This window comes from Syngnathus scovelli, chromosome 1 (genome assembly GCF_024217435.2).
Source record: "Syngnathus scovelli strain Florida chromosome 1, RoL_Ssco_1.2, whole genome shotgun sequence".
Taxonomy (NCBI): Eukaryota; Metazoa; Chordata; class Actinopteri; order Syngnathiformes; family Syngnathidae; genus Syngnathus; species Syngnathus scovelli.
This window is the reverse complement of record NC_090847.1, coordinates 20,081,936-20,101,158: the sequence shown is the minus strand read 5'-3', so window position 1 is coordinate 20,101,158 and position 19,223 is coordinate 20,081,936. Positions and strand designations below refer to the sequence as shown.

At 40.8% G+C, this 19,223-nt stretch overlaps 3 protein-coding genes across 9 annotated transcripts; all 3 read right to left on the bottom strand.

Annotated features, from left to right (window-relative positions):
- Window positions 1–203: 203 nt before the first annotated feature.
- On the bottom strand, window positions 204–9,859 carry zgc:66447 (SLAIN motif-containing protein-like). Of its 4 annotated transcripts, none has more exons than XM_049742540.2 (9): window positions 9,583–9,859; window positions 8,635–9,292; window positions 6,277–6,413; window positions 5,515–5,637; window positions 3,575–3,715; window positions 3,092–3,421; window positions 2,826–2,969; window positions 1,902–2,187; window positions 204–1,101 (listed from the first exon to the last, which is right to left on the bottom strand). In XM_049742540.2, exons 2-9 carry the CDS (start codon window positions 9,225–9,227, stop codon window positions 1,047–1,049), a joined length of 1,809 nt encoding a protein of 602 aa, XP_049598497.1. In that variant the 5' UTR covers window positions 9,228–9,292; window positions 9,583–9,859; the 3' UTR covers window positions 204–1,046. The 4 variants fall into 4 exon arrangements, with proteins under 4 accessions (XP_049598497.1, XP_049598511.1, XP_049598488.1 ...); XM_049742554.1 differs by having other exon boundaries at window positions 2,826–2,966; window positions 8,635–9,233; XM_049742531.1 differs by having other exon boundaries at window positions 8,635–9,233; window positions 9,583–9,858.
- Window positions 9,860–11,313: 1,454 nt separating this feature from the next.
- Window positions 11,314–16,273, bottom strand: tmsb1 (thymosin beta 1). 2 transcript variants are annotated; one of them, XM_049742723.1, is made up of 9 exons: window positions 16,107–16,273; window positions 15,511–15,624; window positions 14,532–14,567; window positions 13,777–13,872; window positions 13,634–13,669; window positions 13,212–13,307; window positions 12,459–12,494; window positions 12,149–12,244; window positions 11,314–11,923 (listed from the first exon to the last, which is right to left on the bottom strand). In XM_049742723.1, the coding sequence occupies exons 2-9, from the start codon at window positions 15,608–15,610 to the stop codon at window positions 11,880–11,882; spliced, it is 540 nt and encodes a 179-aa protein (XP_049598680.1). In that variant the 5' UTR covers window positions 15,611–15,624; window positions 16,107–16,273; the 3' UTR covers window positions 11,314–11,879. The 2 variants fall into 2 exon arrangements, with proteins under 2 accessions (XP_049598680.1, XP_049598689.1); XM_049742732.2 differs by having other exon boundaries at window positions 15,511–15,618; window positions 16,107–16,258.
- A 579-nt stretch (window positions 16,274–16,852) lies between these two features.
- On the bottom strand, window positions 16,853–19,020 carry LOC125982256 (solute carrier family 25 member 53). Of its 3 annotated transcripts, none has more exons than XM_049742664.1 (3): window positions 18,954–19,020; window positions 18,777–18,841; window positions 16,853–18,667 (listed from the first exon to the last, which is right to left on the bottom strand). In XM_049742664.1, exon 3 carries the CDS (start codon window positions 18,618–18,620, stop codon window positions 17,748–17,750), a length of 873 nt encoding a protein of 290 aa, XP_049598621.1. In that variant the 5' UTR covers window positions 18,621–18,667; window positions 18,777–18,841; window positions 18,954–19,020; the 3' UTR covers window positions 16,853–17,747. The 3 variants fall into 3 exon arrangements, with proteins under 3 accessions (XP_049598621.1, XP_049598615.1, XP_049598606.1); XM_049742658.1 differs by having other exon boundaries at window positions 16,853–18,621; XM_049742649.1 differs by having other exon boundaries at window positions 16,853–18,621; window positions 18,777–19,015.
- Window positions 19,021–19,223: the final 203 nt, after the last annotated feature.

Below are 19,223 nucleotides of genomic sequence, written 5' to 3'. Positions count from 1 at the left end.
ACTGTTAAAAAAATCCGAATTGCCAACTAGTAGTTTTAGTTTACACAGATGAGGCCTGTAGGCCATTTTGTGACGATGGGTGTGGTAGCGTTTTTTTCGGTCACACACCCAGGAAACGACAACGTCCTGCTATGTTTGTGCAACTCTAGTAAGAGTGAAAACTATGTTAGCGTGATGCAAATACACGAACTAGCACACGCACATTGCGTTTTAGACCAAGCTTTATTATACATTTTTATTCTAGTTTATTTTCAAAAGTTCTCTACAAGAGAGTGAAGGCTGTCCTTAGGCAAGGAGACCTGTATTGCATCAACAATTTTAATTTCAGTAGATTCCAAAACACTACACATCCCAATACATTAATGGATATGCAATAAAAATGCATTAAAGTAATGGTAGTTTTGATGGTCGGAGATTTAGAAAAGTTGTTGCAGCTCAAATGCATCTTGGCACAAACTATATATGTATATATATCTTATTTTAAATATCAATGAGGGCAGTGTGATAGTGCTGCAGTTTACAATGTAAACAGAAATCTGATGTTAATCTCAATGTGAACAATGCCAGCATTCAGAAATGTTCAGATTGTGCGACACAGAACAGACAAAATTGTCAGAGAACAGTTACATAACCAATTAGAATGGAAACAAACAAAAAAAATTACCAGGCATGCGTTACAATACGCAACATCTAGTAGGAAGTCACACAGAAAATGAACTTCCTTTTTTTTTTTCCTTCATATCAATAACATCAAAAGCAATTACAATTAATGGAAATTACAGCAGTTTCTCACAATTACCATAGAAAAATAAGTAAAATGGACCCGGACAAATCTGGAAGCTCTTGAGATTGTCCATACAACATTTGTAGGAGTGTGCCCTTTTTATTTGCCAACGGAGCCATGCTGGGTATTGTTGTCAATGCTTCATGCAGGATAAAGAGACGAGTCTTGACGACATCCAGTCTACACTTTTTTTGGTAAGGTGTCACTGAGAAAAGGTCAAGCAAAGATTGTAGCAGTAAACACCTTTGTCGGACATCAGAATTCAGTAGCAGCCATCTTTCCAGGATTCATCAGAGATTTTCGCCATGCCCAACGACCTGTTGATAAAATTCAACGAAAAAGTCTTTATTGCCTTTGTTCACAGGTTGGAAGGTTACCAAACTACTTTTTATGACAAGTGTCAAAAGTGCAACAATGGGATGACATCATAAAAGAGACTTTGCAATTCAGAAGTAGGATAACAACCTTTCCCATATTCACCGCCGAAAACAAAGAGACAGAATTTTAAAAGACAAATGTCTCACAAGTTGCATAACTTGGGAGTTCAACCAAAATAATCTGGAGTTGGCAGACGTCCAACAGTCATCATGTAACAAGGCTCCCTCGTGATACTTCAGATCATGCAGCAAATGTGTTTTGCACGTGTTGCCACCTCAGAAGACAACCAGTATCAGCAAAGTGGTCAGTGTGATGAGAACAGAAAAGGAACTGACTTACTATGGCATGAACATAAGCAACTGTAATGAAATGACCGTTAATACAAGCTTCAAGTTATGACGCATATATTAAGTCCAGCAATGTCTATAAAATGCCACTAGGTGACAATATTGCTGTTTTCATTACTTCTGTCGGCTGTCTTCAAAGGCTGGGTAGTTTTACTTTGACTTATTTTATCATACAGTGGTTAGCTTTTCTTAGTACTCGTATGACTTCACTAAAAACATTTGTCAGGTTATAGGTTTTATGATGGCGACAGCTCAAGTTTGGAGCTAAGTAATCCCTCCTCAAAGAATTTTCTTTAGGGAGACATTGTTTAAAAATAAAACTACTTGGATGTCAAGCACCGTCATAGAACAGATTTTTCAATTGAAGTAGTATTGTACTTTATAGCGCTAACCTTTTGGTAGGCTGTGATAGTTTACTTCTGGTGGGCACAGAGTGTCCTCGGCCAATAGCGGTCCGCCCGGCGCCAGCGGATGCTCTGCCTGGTATGTAGGATCCGCCATTAGCAGAGCCAGCCTGCTGAGCCCGGCGAGCCCCCGAAGCAGGGGGTGCTTGGATCACAGGCAGACCTCTGGAAGGTTGACGAGATGCCATTGATCCCACGGGGGTGACAGCTTTAACTGGAGCCCGCAGCGAAAGAGGAGACTGGCCATTGCTGCGCAGGCGACTACCTGCCATACCTTCAGTAAACAAGAAGCAAGTGTTTGTCAGTGGTGGGTCAATAAGGAAGTGAAGACTGAGGACAGGGGAAAAGAAAAACCATCTGTGGCACGAAATAGTTTTGACATGGGGGAAAAACAGGTTTGATAAGCAAGGAAGTGACATTGTCAGATAAGGGATGTTATTCGAGGCATATCGCAAAGATGCAAGGTTAAGGAGCCTCGCAACATCAAATGCTTTTCAGTACGAGAGCTTTATCAAAATTTATCTTAAGGCTGTTTTTGGACGCCATCAATTGTGGCTGTACTTCGTGAAGTGTACTCTGTATGTAAAACTATTTTATGTGGTCCTTGCAACCTGGAACCCATGGACACCGTGATGACACCCACTTTAGGGAACTTTAAAGAAAGTATGGCATCTAAGATCAATAGAGCTTTCACAGCTCTCAGATAAGACAGACTTACTGCTTATCTTTTTTTCCTCTGATAACAACACATGAACAGTCTATCGTTGGTGTCCTAATTCCAATAACTGAAACAGAGTTGGAAGTGGCAGTAGGGTGGTGGAATGGAAGCAGGCATGCTGAGGCATAGCTTGTGCGACAGGCGCATGCCATTCAATAAGACGAAGAGTCCAGGGAAAAGAGGGTGGGGGTTACCTGAGGAGGGGGAGGGAGTCAGGTGCGACATGCGGTTGCCAGAGCTCTGGAGGTTAGCCTCCATGCTGCGGCTGTTTCTGACTGCCTCCAGGGAACGTAGGCTGGTGCGGGGGGCCAGGTTAGGCATGCTGTGCCTCAACTCTTCTGGAACCACAGGTCGATGACACATGAAGCGACAAGTCTTGGACGTCATCACCTTGACTCAAATGACGTCACACACATCCAAATATAAGCTTCAAGAAACGAAACAATTTCTTTTGACATACCCTCACTCTTGGCAAATTTAAGAAGCTCTGCACTGGGGCCTTGAAGAGAACGTCTGGGGGTTCTTGTGCGAGGGGCCCCGAGTCTGCTGCTGTGCTCCTGACCGTGGTTGGAGGTTGAGGGCGACAAACATCGAGGTGAGCCCAAGGGCGAGGGGGTGAAGCGGTGGCGTTGCTGGGGCATAGGACTGAATTCATCGTCTTCGTCGTCCAGGCTGTAGTTGTCAAATTCCTGGTCACTGTAGGTGCCGCCCCGGCGAAGGGATTGAAGGGACGTCGTCGAGCTGCGACGCGATGCAGACGCTGAACTGGAAGCGTAATCCTGCCTCAGACCTGATATCGAAAATAGACATCTTGAATAGTTTTATTTTGCATTTAGAAAACAAACAAAATCTTAATGTCCTAACATAAACTGCGCCAACTGCAACGCTGGAGCACTATCTCTTCGCAAAAGTATTGTCGAGACGGGCTCAATTCTCTACTCACTCTCTTCTTGTAGACGAGCCATGATCTGGACATCAGTGAGATCCTGCAGCTTATAACCCATGGAGATGGAGTCATCTGAAGTACTGAGCTCGCTGTCTATGGAAGACTGAGAGCTCAGGGCCGAGGGCACACCCGAGACACCTATCAGGTGGGGATCATGTATGTTGGATTTAGTCAGCTAAAGACACGTTTGGCTTGTGAGCCCCAGGAAAGCCCTTGTGTATGTCAATATTATATACATTATATCATTCCTTTTTTTACTTGCTGACGTAAATAAGAGTATGTGCAATTAATGTTGCTTTGATAATGGCAACAATTTTGCAATGGAGAAAAACGGATCTGCACAAATCACAGCTTTCCTGGGACAGAATGTGGATGACGTCAGAAGCTGATGTCAATTTTGAAAACTAGGAAAAACAACAGGTGTTTCAGTCTGTGAAGATTATGAAGGTTTAGTACCGTTAAAGCCTTAATGCTCCGACTGATGAGGCATTTTCACAATTAGCACATAATCAGCCTTGCGCGAGCTGAACACATCGTAAAAGAACGCGTGCCTTTTGCATTTGTCAAACTACTCATGCCAGAAGTTCATGGATGCGGTTCATTTTACTTGATGACCAATAACAATAAGACAACAAGAATGTGCTGGAAGCATTTTAGTTAAAACAAAAGGCAATAATAATAAAAAAAAACACTGATTGAATGTTTGTTTTCTGACAAGTATCTAGTATGTTAACCTATGCAGCTAATGTATTTGTATTCAATGCAAAATGAGAGGAATCTGATTTGACATATGAGACAACCCAGGAAAAATTGCCTGATCACAAGTTTGTGATTATCGTGGATCATCAACCACACCACAAGCCATGCAAAAACACTTACAGGCTTTGACAACAAAATTAGCAACGCGAGAGAAAATGTCAGGAAAATCAGGAGAGCAAATGTAACACCCATCAAATCAAGACAGAATAGAAGTACATTTCATTCATGTTGAAACACCCACCAAAGTATAAATCACACATACTTGCTAACCGTCTTCTATAGTATTCTGGCTCTAATGAAATCCTATCATCATCACCGGGACAGAAATTGACAGTTTATAGTATTTTAATTTTCATTTAGAGTGGGACTGTAGACTGTTTTGCCAGGTACAATGATTACCTCAAAATGTAAGTGACAATGGTTATTGTTTTTACAATTTGCAACTATTGGCAGCTATTCCATTATTTTGTACACTTTTCAACTTCCTGTTTTTGTTCCTCTTGCCAACAGACCTGTTTGAGGACTCTCGCCTAAAGAGTTGTCTGTTGTGCATTTCAATCTCATTGGCTGGTGTCGTTTGTCATGACAATGCAGTGAGTGAAGATGTTTATTGCTAATGTTAGCTGCTCTCTGCACCGTCACATGTTCTCACTGTTTCATTTGTATTTGCAATTTAGCTTAGAATTTGACGGTTCATATGTGGGACAGTTGATGAGGTACATTTGACAGCCGATTCCTCATCGTCATTAGGTCTTTGAGGTAAAAAATGTTACTTTAGAAACTCCCTGGATAGCTAGTTAACATTTTAAAAATTGGAATTGTTCCGACGGATCTTTGATGTCTCACTAGTTAGCCTGCTCGTTCCATAATGTTAATAACGTTATATTTTCTGTAATTATTCTTCGTTTGTTTTTTTTCTCCTGGGTTTACCTTGAGATCATAACATCAACCACTGCTTACGTTGTGACATTAAAAAAGCTTAGCAAATATTTCTAGTACATGTGATTTATAGCTGACCCAGTAAAACATGCAAAAAGCCCCGGAGTGGACCAATTATTGACACATTAGTGCACACATGACAAGTGACCCACTTCCCAGCAAAAAAAAAACTGACATCAGTCCCGCTGGTAGTGTTGTTGAGAACATGGGGAGCACAGCGTGTTAATGTCATGCCATACCTGAGCTGCCACAGGTTAGTAGAGATTTGTTAGTTGATTTGTGGTACCCAGGAGAAATCGGGCCGGAGCCTGCCGGGCCTGCCTCTGCCGACGGGCTGCTGTACATGTTCCTCCAGCGGGATGCTGTGGGGCAACAGGAAACCACAGATTGGATGACATATTGTGGAGGAAAGAAAGAAAAGTTAAGGTGGGACAATGTGTAATGGATAACTTGGAGGTTACGCGTGGGGTTTTAAGTCACAAAAGACGCAGAAAGAAAATGGTAAACCTCCATACTTGAATTCATCTGAAAGACTTTCTTTTTTTCAAAAGCATTTTTTTAAGGGGAAAGAATGAGATGTCCATTGAGGTGACATACTTTCACATCCCCACTTTTACTCCCACTTTATGTGAAATAGAGAACAGTAAAGTGATGCAGTAGAATTTGAGACTGTGTCAGCGTTACTGCTGACGCCTAAATAGCATCTATGCTTTGCCAAAACACGCAGTTTGACTTCTATTCCTACCATTTAAAAAGGAAAGTTGGCCCTAAGTGAGTGACCCAACCCAGTGCATAACTTTCGGAGTCACTTTGCTCTGCGATGAATAGCTGGTTTGTTTGGGCTCTGCAGAGAGCTGAAAGTAGAAGCTGCACAAAGCTAAAATAATGAAAGGAGCGTTTTGGATGAGACGTTTTAAGAGGACGCAACGTCACAAAACAATACATCAGGATTTTTTTTTCTTGCTCAAAATGTGTTCAAATGTAACAAGTGAAAGACATACTCTGGTCCAAACGGTTGATTAGGGTTCGGCATGCCTTCTCCGTCTCTGGACTGGGGTGGTCCAAAACTTGCCGACACCACTTCAAGGGAGACTCGGAACCTGCGTCCGATACTTGTTTTTTCGGCAACACATATAACCTGTTGACAACAAAGAAAACCCATCAGAGCAAAATAAAGGAGTGGGGAATAGAGGTGGGACAATACCCAGTGCAGCAGTGGTGTGTGGAGGGCATTTTAAACAGGGCAAAAAAAAAAAAAAAAATGAATGCCAGTCACACGGTTGTATTTTCATAGCTTGGCGAAAATGTAAGGGAGCAAAAATGTTCAGAAAAAAAATACCTTGCATTCAAATAATAAAACAAGGATGTCTAATTGAGGTCTGGGTGTTGATTAAAAAAAATTACCTAAAAAGGAAGCCATGTTCAAGCAACCTCCTCTGTGGTTATGCCGAAAAAAAATACCTTGCATTCAAATAATAAAACAAGGATGTCTAATTGAGGTCTGGGTGTTGATTAAAAAAAAATACCTAAAAAGGAAGCCATGTTCAAGCAACCTCCTCTGTGGTTATGCAGAAAAAAAATACCTTGCATTCAAATAAGAAAACAAGGATGTCTAATTGAGGTCTGGGTGTTGATTAAAAAAAATTACCTAAAAAGGAAGCCATGTTCAAAGTCAAAGTCAAAGTCAGCTTCAAGCAACCTCCTCTGTGGTTATGCTTTTTTTTTTTTTTTTTTTTAATGCTGTCACAGGTGCAGGGTTTTCACAGTGAAGACAAACAGCCAGAAGCTTTCAAGTGACGCTCTCACGGGCCGATCCTTTGAGGTGTGTACACAAAGGATGCGGACCAACTGGTTCAGAACCAGATTTGACCACAATTCATCTTCCCATCGGACAAACACAAAGGCGAACGATTCCCAGCAGAATGAGCAACAACACAGGGAGAAATATTCAGGTCGCATATCCCGCGGCTTCTCCCTTTGGTGGCCTGTTTGTGCACTGGAAACTGCGGAATTTGCGCATGATCATCTCTGGTTTGAGTTATGGTTTGCAAAAACGCACTGCGTCTCATCTGAGTGATCGTTGCAAATACATACTACGTGTCGTCATTTTAACAATGATGTTATTCTGCACAGTCAACTGTGACTTCAACTCCTGTGTGACGATTGGCCCTCCACATTCCCCAGAGCTCGAACAGGCCCCTTTCGCGCCAGTGTTTCTGTCCCAGTTGGGGCCCTGTGTCACATGCTGCGCAATCCCACTCAAAGCAGTTTATCCACGCGGCAGCGGCCAGGCCAAACCAGATCAGATTATGTTCCTACCGGGATTACTGGCTCTTTTGGCTATGATGCACCTCCAAAGCACATATGGTATGGCTAATGATGAAATAAGGCGGGAACGGGCTGGCTGGCTCTTAAGCGGCTAAATTGGCTGCTTTGAGCCTTTTTTTCTGTTCTATTGCTGCTTTGGGAAATGATATGATGTACATTCAAATTGGAAGACAAGAATTAGCAAATGAAAAGATGGCCTACAGTCAAAACGAATGAAAGCACACAGCCAACGTTTGCAGTAAGAAATATTTCAATAGGATATGACACGTTAAAGTTTTGGAGGCCACTCCTTCACGTACACTTTTCTTTTTTTTTAACCTTACAAAACTAAAGTCGTGTTTTACAACCTTTTTATAAGTATATTGTCACTGTCTAATAGCTTAAACCACAACATTTTGAGTTGTTAAAAGCACGTTTCAATTAAAACTTTTATTTTTTTACAAAACTTGAACTATGATTTAACCATTTAATTTATTTGTATTCCATTGTACAATATCGATCCATTTTCTATAGCACTTGTGCTTTGTTGTTGACTGTCAAGAGTGGGGTCGGTCGGGCACATCATTACAGGTGCTCTGGCTCTGGTTATTGTTAGTTTTGTGTTAGTTACCGTATCAATTTTCAGTTCTGTAAATTAATAACCCTCCAGAAAACCTGTCTGGGCATTTCTGTTATTCTTTTTCCTTTTTAGTGTGAACCTTCGGTATTCACGTCTCCTATACTGTTTCTGAAATCTCCCCCACCAGCTTTCCTTCCTTTGTTGATAAATGTCAAAGCCGGCTTGTGGTGTTGCTCATTTGTATATGTCTCAGAATTATGTAAAACTCTAAATAGCCAAATTAGACAATCGTCACTTGGGAAGAATCTCAGTTGTAAGGGTCCAACTAAAACTGCCCATGTGACTCGTCTTAGCGTAAAGACTTTTGGATTATGATAAATGATGAAATGTGACATTAAAGCGGCATTGATGTGCATTTTATGCATATTGTTCAATCACTAACGGGCTGTGTAGTGTAGTTGAGAAAACATACCAACTGTCCTCATCTTCAACTTGGGCCCACTCCTCGTCCAGATCGAAAACGTCCACCTCATCCAAAGCCGACTGCTCCATTCGTGGATCGCTTTCTGCCAAAGTCTCGCTCTCATAACTCTCTTGCGAGGGGCTGTCCGGCGTCTGGCTTTGGCCCTGTCTTGGCCCACCGCTACAGGTCAGCGTGAGGAAGTCACCACATGAGCCGACATCCTCAGCAGCATCTTCATTCTCTTCGTCCTCCAGCCTGTTGGCACCTGGTAATGGGGACATGTCGTCGCCGCTGCTGAAGCTCTCCAGCGGGGCTGACAGCTCCAAGTCTCTGTTCCCCTCTGCACAACTGAAACTCTCTTTGTTATTGCTCTCGCTGCTAGGTCCTCGGTTGATGATGTTCTTGCTTCCCCTGTTGCGCAGTGTCTCATTCTGGACCTCCAGTCTATGAACTAGTTCTTGCAACTTTCGAACCTCCTCCAGCTCTACGTCTTGAGTTCCCTCCACTTCCCCCTCGCACCCAAGCTTGGAGCCCTCCGTGAGGCCAGGAGGACTACCATCATCAGGCTGGTGGACCGGGCTGGCGCTTTCGGGAACCACCATCCTCCTCTGGTGGGAGTTGCACTCACATTAGCATGACCATAAATAAAAGGCTGGCCGACTATTTACTGAAAGAATAAAGGAATACTTGCTTTGACTCCTCTCTTGTCGGTTTTACAAACAACAAATTTATCAGAACATACATGGATGACGAACGCTCTTCAAACGAGCCATGTGGAACAAGCCGTTCATACTCAGCAACTCCTTTTACTGGTTCATATTTTCGAGACACAACACGCAACAAAAAATGGTATATAATGCGCCATCATTGCTGCAGCGAAGTAACAGAATAACAACTAGCTCATACGCTGGTTGACGTTAACAGGGCTAGCATATGCTACGAGCAAAACAAGCGTACCGGTGAGTGTTCCGTGTTGTCCTTGCGAGCCGTGACGATTGCCCGACAGCCGCCACTCCGAGCTCAAACAACTCCCCGGAACACAAGAGACCGCATGAATGAGCCAGTGAGTCCCGAGCCGCTGACTAACAGTCGCGTAAAAACCTCGTTTGTTCGCACTTCATGTCCATGTTGTAATGCCAGCGAGGCTTCACTGGCTCTAAGCCATATCGCTCGCCGCTAACTAGCTTGTTGGCGGACTTTCGTTAGCATACAGAGCCTCTCCCCCGGAGAGTTCTTTCGTTGTTTCCGGGCGCCCCCTATTGGAGGGACGCATTAACGTTGAATAGGCTGTTGTTTTACAGCCGCTAGGTGACGCTGTTTACTTCAGTTTGCTGAGATACTTTTGACTTTCTATGGTTCCACGATTGAGATCAAAACTTCCTTTACTTCTGCAGTAGTAAATCATTATTGCTCAAGGAAACACCCGCTCCATACACACACACACGCACGCACGCACGCACGCACACAAAGAAACAAAACAAACCCTGAATTATTTACGCTGTCAAAAAACACTGAATTGTATCAAAATATTTTTAATGGATTAATTAAATTATGGGACAAGCTGTGTCACAGCAAAAACACCCATCGTATTTTACGAGTCATGTCAGAAAAGTTTCACGACTGCTGTGACAAAAGATACATTGGATTGGTAATGGACTTTAAAGCCTTTAATATGTATAGAAATGATTTCCAATACATCCATCTATCCATTTTCTGTACTGCTTGTCCCCACGGGGGTCGCGGACTTTACAAGACATATACAAATAAGTGCAACTGTAGTAATTGCAATTGAGGACTATGTATTTGTGAAAGTTTGTTTTATTTGAGATATTTGTCAACCAAAATACAACCAAACAAAGGTGTATGGAGGGAAATCGGTGTCGCAGGGCTAACGGTGCATGAACCGCGTTAACCCCCCCCCCCCAAGGAAATACATCTGGGCAAGTCAGCATGGATGAATGCAGATGTTTAAGAAGCATTATTTTCCCAACACTGTCTACCATGTACTCTTGGAGGAATTCTACTGGGGTCCCCTGCTAGTCCGTCATTACAGCGGCAGTTCAGAGCATGAAGTATGAGTATGAAGCATGCAGTCACTTGTCCTGCCACAATTCTGGTTTATTCTCGCACTGCAATCGCCGCAGGATAGTGAAGAAAAAAAAAATTAACCTATTGATACTCCTATTGTATGTGTATTAAGAAACCTCTACCGTTTCCCTCAATTATTTCAAAGTAATTAGGCAAACATTAAAAAGGCAGTTAATTTATTTTTATTCAACCTGGGGCATTGCATGTATTGTACACCAGGTGGCAAAAATGAGTTTTGAAATAGCGTCAAAATAAATCAAATGATGCAGCAAATCCACGTTCAAAGCATATTTATTTTAAATGATCACCTTTGTTACATATATGCCGTAGGCTGAAACTAACCCAGTCCGTATCTGTATCTCTACTTTCAAATAGTTGCTGCTCTGTTAACATGTTTGTGCAAGCCTGTTGTGGAAAATCACAGCTGGCCCCATCTCAAGGGAATCCACTCAAGTCATCGGGCTTTCCAAACATTTATTCACACTGCACTGATTTACATGTATTACTAGCAGTGCATCTTCCTTTGTGTAGAAAAAGAATGCTTATTTTATCAATGCATAGATGGATGACAGCTGCAGGAATAATAATAAAAAAGAAGTCTTGAACTGTTGTGAATCTTTATTGAGTAAATTGGTGCTTGACAAACATTTCTAATAAGGTAGACAATGCACAATTAATCCTATACTAAGAAAGTATGCATTTTATCAAAGGAATAGTTCACAAATCATTCTATACTTGCAAATTCTTAGTTTTTTCAAAAAATTAAGTTTCCTGTTACTATAGGTACCAACAATTTGGCTTGTCATGACTTTGTATTCAATTCAAAACAAGTAGGCAAGTGAGGTAAATTGTAAAAAAAAAAAAGAATTTTCCAAAATTGTTTGTGTGGAACTCTAGCAGGATATAATGTATATTCTCAGTATAGCATTAATGGTAACGTTAAAATTGTTTAACTGCATAACGGAACTTGCTTTATTCTGTTCATTTCTATATTACCGGTATATTGTAAAAAAAAAAAAAGGCGATATAATACATGGAATGACTTGAAGGCACTAATACAGAAATATCTTTTTATTAATCAACTCATGTTGGCACATGGAGGCAGGAGATAGGACGGGATCATGTAGATGAGGGGGAGAAGAAGCCAAGCTTGAGGAAGGGGTGAGTCATTTACATCCGCCTTTTGTCATTTTCTTTTCTGCCTCGATGTCTACAAAAGATTAAAAAAAAAAAAAGACAAAGAGAAACAAAGATTTGATGATGCAATACTGACAGGAGGACAAAGTCATTTGTTGTATTATTCAAAATAATGATAAAGTTAAGTACAATGAGGGGAGCCCTTATCCAAACTCTGCAGGGTTATTAAAAATTGGTGGTGGTTCTTACACTGCTAACGACTGCGACGTAGGAATTGTACTCAAAATTGACAACCTACCCGCTTTAGTCGGACGGTAATTCTTCTCCTCCGTTGAGGTCTTCCGCAGCTTGCTCGTGTTAAATCTCGCCACTTCGTCGTTAACCATTCTGGTAGCTGTTTAAAAAGTAAATGATCCCTTGCTTTTTCCCATAACATTTTCTAAATGGCACTATTTGCAGATATATATATTTTGCAGAATAGCGTACTATTATTATTAATGTCATCTTTAATGCTACACAACAAACTTCTGTTCATTTCAAAAGGGAATTCTTTAAGAAAAAAAGGAATAGTTTTTTACTAAATCATGCTCAAGGACTGGATCACTTACGTTGTTCTTTGTTTAATTTCTTTTCCTCTTCAATCTCTGAAAAAATATCAAAAGGGAAGCAAACAGAATCAAATAATTGATAAAATACTGACAGGCCCAAAAAGTCTGTAGTATTCTGTATAAACACTGTTCTCTCAGTCTGCCTAAGCTATATTTGTTTGTTTCCAAGGGGCGGCCATTTTACCACTTGCTGAAAATGACATCAGAGTTGCCAGGTATCAAGTCATAACCAATCATGGCTCAGCTTCAGAAAACTGGTGGACCGTGATTGGTCGCCACCAGAGACCTGGCAACTGTGATGTCATTTTTAGGCGACAGCAAGTGGAAAAATGGCCACCCTCTCAAATGGCTAAAAACGGGTGGATTATGCCTGTTTGATTTGTATCCCACAAAGGCAACATTAATCAGAACACTGCGTTTCGACTAGTTGGGCTGCGCAGAACATATTAAAAAGAAAATTTTGGGGTTGACCTCCACTTTAAGCAAACTGAAAAGCATGGTGGAGGGACCATAATGGTATGAGCGTGCTTTGCTACCGCGGGGGCTGGACAGCTTCCTAGTCTATACTGTGGAAAAACTTGTGGACATCTGTCCAACAATTGAAGCTACACTACACTGCTTTGTAACGATAATGTGACTGGAATAATTATTCTTTTGCATTGGGTGTGGATTTACAGATGTCCCTACTTAGAGCTGTTGCATTCCCGATGACTTGTACATGGGATGGAATTGTACTCCAAAGTTTGCACCTACCCTCTTTAGTCGGAAGTGAGTGCTTCTCATCAGTTACAGTCTTCCGCAGCTTGCTCGTGTTAAATCTTTCCACTTCGTCGTTGACCATTCGGTTAGCTGTTCAATAAATGATGAAATGATCGTGTTATTTAGAGCGTCCACAAATTATGAGGTGCTTTTGTGGTATTAGTTTCAAAACTATAAAGGTTCAGGATTTGTTTTCCTTGAACATCCTTTTTTTGCATTAAAGTAAACTTGTCTTATTCTGTTCATTTCTAAGTTACATTCTAAAAAAGAGCAATGGAATACATTATACCTGACTTTAAGGAAGTACAGAGATTATATTTGATGAATTCATGTTGGCAACAAAAACAGGGGATGGAAAGAGATCATATTTAGAAGTAAGGAAGAAGCCGAGCTTATGGAAGGGGTGATTCACTTACGGTCCTCTTCATTTAATTTCTTTTCGTTTTCAATGACTGAAAAAGAAAAAAAAAACATCAAATGGGAGACAAAGAAAGAATTCATGATATTGCACTGCTGATGGCTTGGACCTAGGATGGAGTTGTACTCCGTTACCACCTACCATCCTTTGTCGGCAGTACGATCTTCTCGGCCGTTGTGGTCTTCCGCAGCTTCTTGGTGTTAAATCTCACCACTTCGTCGTTGATCATTCGGGTAGCTGTTTGAAAAGCAAATGATTGTCTTATGTATTGTGTAAATTGGTGCGCCGACAAACTATTAGGTCTTATTGAGCAATTCGTTTCAAACCAAATTATCCTTGATCTTAAAGAACACTAATTCATTGCATATTATTTTTGTCATTTTTATTGAAGTTGGTGTTTGTCGTGACGTTGTGGGAAATTAAATTGCAACAAACAGGCCAGTGCTGATACTGATCCGAGCTAACAGAAAAATCACTTTTGTGCCATTTTCCACAATATTCTGTGACCGATGTGGATTATTTGTGGCCATTGCCAGTTCTGAGTAACCGGATGATTATTTTGAAAAATACAAATGAAATGAAAGAAATGTCTTCTTATTTGGACCATTAATATTTACAATAACGATATGAATTATAGGCCACATATTTGGCTATGTCATAATACTTTATAACAAAGAGAAAAACAAGAAAAAAATATTTTTATTTATATATTGTATTTTCAATATCAGCCAATTAAATTCATTGTCTCATTAGTCGGTCAGGCACAAGTTAAAATCTTAAAACTACAGAGCAAAAAATTCAAAACTCAAAAATATGCCTCATTCATTTCTAAAAAAAAAAAAAATCTAAGAGAAGGGCAAAATAAGTCAAGCCTCAAGAAATGGGGTGTCACTTACGTTCCTCTTCGTTTAATTTCCTTTCCTCTTCAATCTCTAAAAAGTAATAAAACAAGAGGATCAGAAATTGAATTGATGATATACAGTACTGACAGGATCCACATCCAGTTGAGCTTTAGTACGAGTGTTTTTAAATATATTGCGTATTTGTCGAGTGCAAGACAAAGCTCACGAAGTATTGTAAACTAAAGTAAACTACAAGTCCATGTTCCTTCTGTAGAGTTGTACAGAAATTAATTCAATTAAAATAAACCCTGAAAGATCATAGCTGAAAAAAATAGTTATAAATTTTTCAACATTCGGTTGAAAAGTTTTTTTTCTTCAATTTCAATTTTGTGCTTTCATAAGTCTTTATTAACTGCGCACACACGTTCCATATCCAACCTGATGAGCTTCAAAGGTGCTGCAAAGAAGAATGAGCAAAACTAACTTCTGAAAAAGGTGGATGGAAGCACTGCACATTGAGAAAATGCAGTTATGTTCCCCCTTTTCAATTAAGTTGAAAAAAAAAATCCAACCTTTCCTCTTGCCATTATGAGGTGTTGTGTACTGAATTGTGAAGATTTTATAAAATGTTTTTAACATAATTACATATAAAAAATACTTCCCAAATATTAGTATACAGACTAATAAACTGTGTTGAACAAGACTGATTTACACTTAAGCATATAAGAAAAAAAATCTGTCGTATAAGTTGTTTGAATAAAGTTTAAGCAGTTGTTGAAATGTAAGGTATGAGTATGTCGTTCTTTACAAGCAACATGCAAATCAATGCTCATTATGAATACAATGGGATCGAGGCACATAGTGAACATGTGAATAAAAAGTGAACAGGAAGCGTTCCTCTTTTTCATTTGGGTGTGGACCAGCACTTGACATTGGATCCAAAGTCTGCATCTGCTATTAACTGTCGGAGAGGAAGTGTTGCTCTGCTGATAACTAGTGAATGGATGTATTGCGCAAAAAACGCCCCACTTACCCTTTTGGGTTGGAAGTGTCGTCTTCTCTTCGGGCTCAGTCTTGCGCAGTTTGGTTTTATCAAACTGCTTCACTTCGGTTTTGACCTTTTTGTCGCACATTCTGCAAGCTTTTTCTAAAACCAAAGACAATCGAAAATTACAATTGCGTAATGAACTGTGGTGTATTGCTTAATCTTAGTCAGCTTAACACAATCTAATTATGTGTTTGCCACAAAGGGTGTGGTCTGCACTTCATGCCCATACAGGTACTAAAGTCAGACCCATTAAAATGCCTGCGCAGAACTCAACCCTGAAGTTACGTAACTCTTCCGAGCACAAGAAACAAAACATTTCCTAATGTGTACTGTAGGCTCAAATACACTACATCAAACAAAGTCAAGGTTGCAAATTAAAATCACAAGTAGCGATCGATGCATTGTGGCGCTAAGTGTGAAATGCGCGACCTGTTTACGGCATATATTATAAAAAAAATAATAAAAAAAAACAACTTCTGGATTTGTTAAACTACAGCATATTGTGCAGCTATTAGAAAAACAAGTCAAGGTTGACCAACAACATTTCCTGCACATGCAACTAGACATAGAGACAATTTTACCTGGTATGGATACGTGTAGCGTTCTCGATGTGTTCTGCAGGTAGGAAAGACTGCGGGAATCGAGTTAAGCAAACAGATTGTTAACTAGACGCAACACGCCCCAAAGTGTTGTCCAAAGAAAGAAAAAAAAAATCACAACTATGCCACTAACTCCTATTGGCTGCCAAAGCTCACAAGCAGATGATGTCAATATTAAAAGGCGGACCCTCGAGCAATGGGCATGGCTTCCCATTCCAGCATTGCAATAGTGCAATTCTTTGCTCATGCCTGGACTTGTAAGGAAGTTTGAGGAATAGCAGGGAACTTAATGAACTCCAGATGTTGCTGGGAGGAAGATCTTAGTGGTTATTTATTGTTATAAAACATGTGTGGTAGGCCGATTGACCAATCCAGATTGTCCGTAAGTGTGATTGTGAGTGCGGATGGTAGTTCGTGCCCTTTAACCGGTTCAGTGTTACCGCCCTCAGACAGCTGGAATCGGTTCCTGCACGCCCGCGACCCTTTGTGAGGATAAGCTGCTCAGAAAATAGATGGGTGGATAGCACCACCTAAAGGACAAAATGTGTCATGGCATACAGATATGTAAAAGAGAAGCCACAATATGAGCATGATAATTATCTTTTGATTAGAAACACACACACACGCACGCATGCACACCGCATATAATCTCATTTAATGAGAGCAATTAAGTGTTTCGGAATTGGTTGAGTGACAGTTTTAAGTGGCATTGAAAGACAACAACTGCCTGGTGGAATCACCCATTATTTTAATCCATTTTAACATCTGCATCACATCTACAATTTTAACATTGCACATTGAACATGAATCTGTCCCTTTTGTGTGTTTGTCTCCAAAATACAAATAGGTGTTCCGATTCCTGAGTGGCACATGAGTCACCAGCACATCTAGTTCCAGTCCAATAAATACTTGCCCAACCTGCAAAGTGGAAGTAAACACGGAATGAATTGCGTAAATATAATTTGCCTTCTTGTTTTTTTTTGTTTTAAATGATTGTTGACTTACTGCTCTATTATTGTAGCACAACTACTCAGAAATTGGGGATATTCAACTTTCAGATGAACCTAAAATGCCATACAACATTTTAAAATTTGATTGTATGTTCTTTAAACAGTCTTCCCTATTAAGTTAAAATTGGCATCTAAATATTCCTCTCCATCGTGCTGTTTAAGTTTAGTCACTAAACTTTAGTGTGTCAACATCAGGTTTCAACTGGGCTAAACAGACTGGATGAGTCACTGAAAGGCATTCTTGAAGTTTAATGTTTTTATGTTTGCCTCCTTGAGAATAACAACTTGTATATAAAGAATTGAACAGGTTAACATTTGTATTCCAAGGTTTGGAGATTGAATTAAATCTGTATAGGTCTTGGTTTTTGTGTGTAAATGGATTAAACACATTTTGCTGAACTACAATAATAACAAAAAGTCTCATAACTGTACCGCATTACTATAGAGAGAAGACATTCTATGTACATTAGCTATTTGTCAAATATTTTGTATTGGATATTCTGTCAAAGAATGAGTGAAACCACTTTATTAGTTTAACTTGCAATGCTTTTAGCTTGGATAAATCCAGAAACTGCATTGTAGGATATCCTGACTTTCTGTTTGCTACACATGCTCAGCCTGAGCGTTTTTGCTGCCTGTCATAAATGGCCGTGGTGATTCCCCAGGTGATACACGATCTCAGAATAACTAGGGCACCACCTCGATATAGTAATAGGACACTTCTCTGCCTGGAGTTCCACAGGATCCTCCAGCAGGCTGTTACCCCTTTCACCTCTGTCTGCACTTTCACCTGCATGTTGGCTATCAGCACAGACAGCGGGTAGAGGCTCAGGCTGATTGCCATGGAAGCAACAGTTCCAGAAATGAAGGAGGATGCTAATGGAGAAAGCCCCTGCCCTGCTACAGCATTACTCAAGGGCCCCTTCAAACCAAAGTAAAGGGAGCTGCCGAGGGCGTTGCGAACCGTGATGGGCAGGAAGGCCCGGTAGTAGCCTGAAGCCAGCTTTTGCGCCTTCAGCTTAACAAGAACACTCTTTAACGTCGGGAGGCGGCGGTCGTTGTGGCCACTCTGCAAGACGTTCTGAACGCGCTCAAAAGGTGTAAAGACCAGCGCCTCCACTGTTCCTACACCGAGCCCCGCCACAGCAGGTTGTAAAGAGGGAGGAATGACACTGAGGGAGGGCAAGGAGAGCAGGCGGAGGAAGGTATCCTGCAGTCCAAAGAGTAGCGTACCACTGAGTGTCCTCATCAGTAATGGTGGGGTCACCCCCCTGTAGAGCTTGACAAAACCTTCTTTGTGGAGCTGCTTTACAGCCCGGTGAACCTGGATGTTGTGGATTTGCTGGCGGAAAACAGTCTTGTACACGGGGAAAACAATAAGGGTGGACAGCAAGCTTGAGGTCCCTCCATGGAGGTAGCTATGGAAACGTGTCTTTGAGTCCCTCAGGCGCTCTTCATCTTGTGCAGGCTTGGGACGTTCTGCCATCCTTCAGATGAATGATGACATCACAAATCAATTTATAGTGCCTCACCCTGATCCCGAACAGCCATTGTAGAAATAAATAAAAAAATCAAAAATGCAAGGAAAAAAACAATTAACATTAAAACTTGAATATAAAAATGAAGCAAAAATTGTACTTACTCTCAATTGTCACGATACAGCAAAAGCAGAGCAGATAAGCCACAATGGCAGCATCATTGACTTTTCTATTTCAAGTCGAAAAAAGCCACGGAACACGGTCATTACATTGCAAGATCCTCATAATGATATAATGTTTTACTCCACGGTATGTATAATAATTTCTAAACAAGTGCTTACCGGGGAAAGCTTGTAAGAAGCCTAGTGTACATAACAGGATGCGGTGCACTTATCATTTATAGTCCCGCCTCCCTAAGAATAACTATAGGTCGAGATTAGTACGTCATATCGTCAGGGATTGGTCGATTATTTCTGTCAATCAAACTCATGGGCGTGCCGCACTTGTGATTTTTAGTGGTTGACGCGGCTGGATGATTTTCTAGTGAGTCGTTTAAATTATACATCTGCTATTAAACCAAACTGTCTGGTTGTATTCGTGTCAGAAGTTAA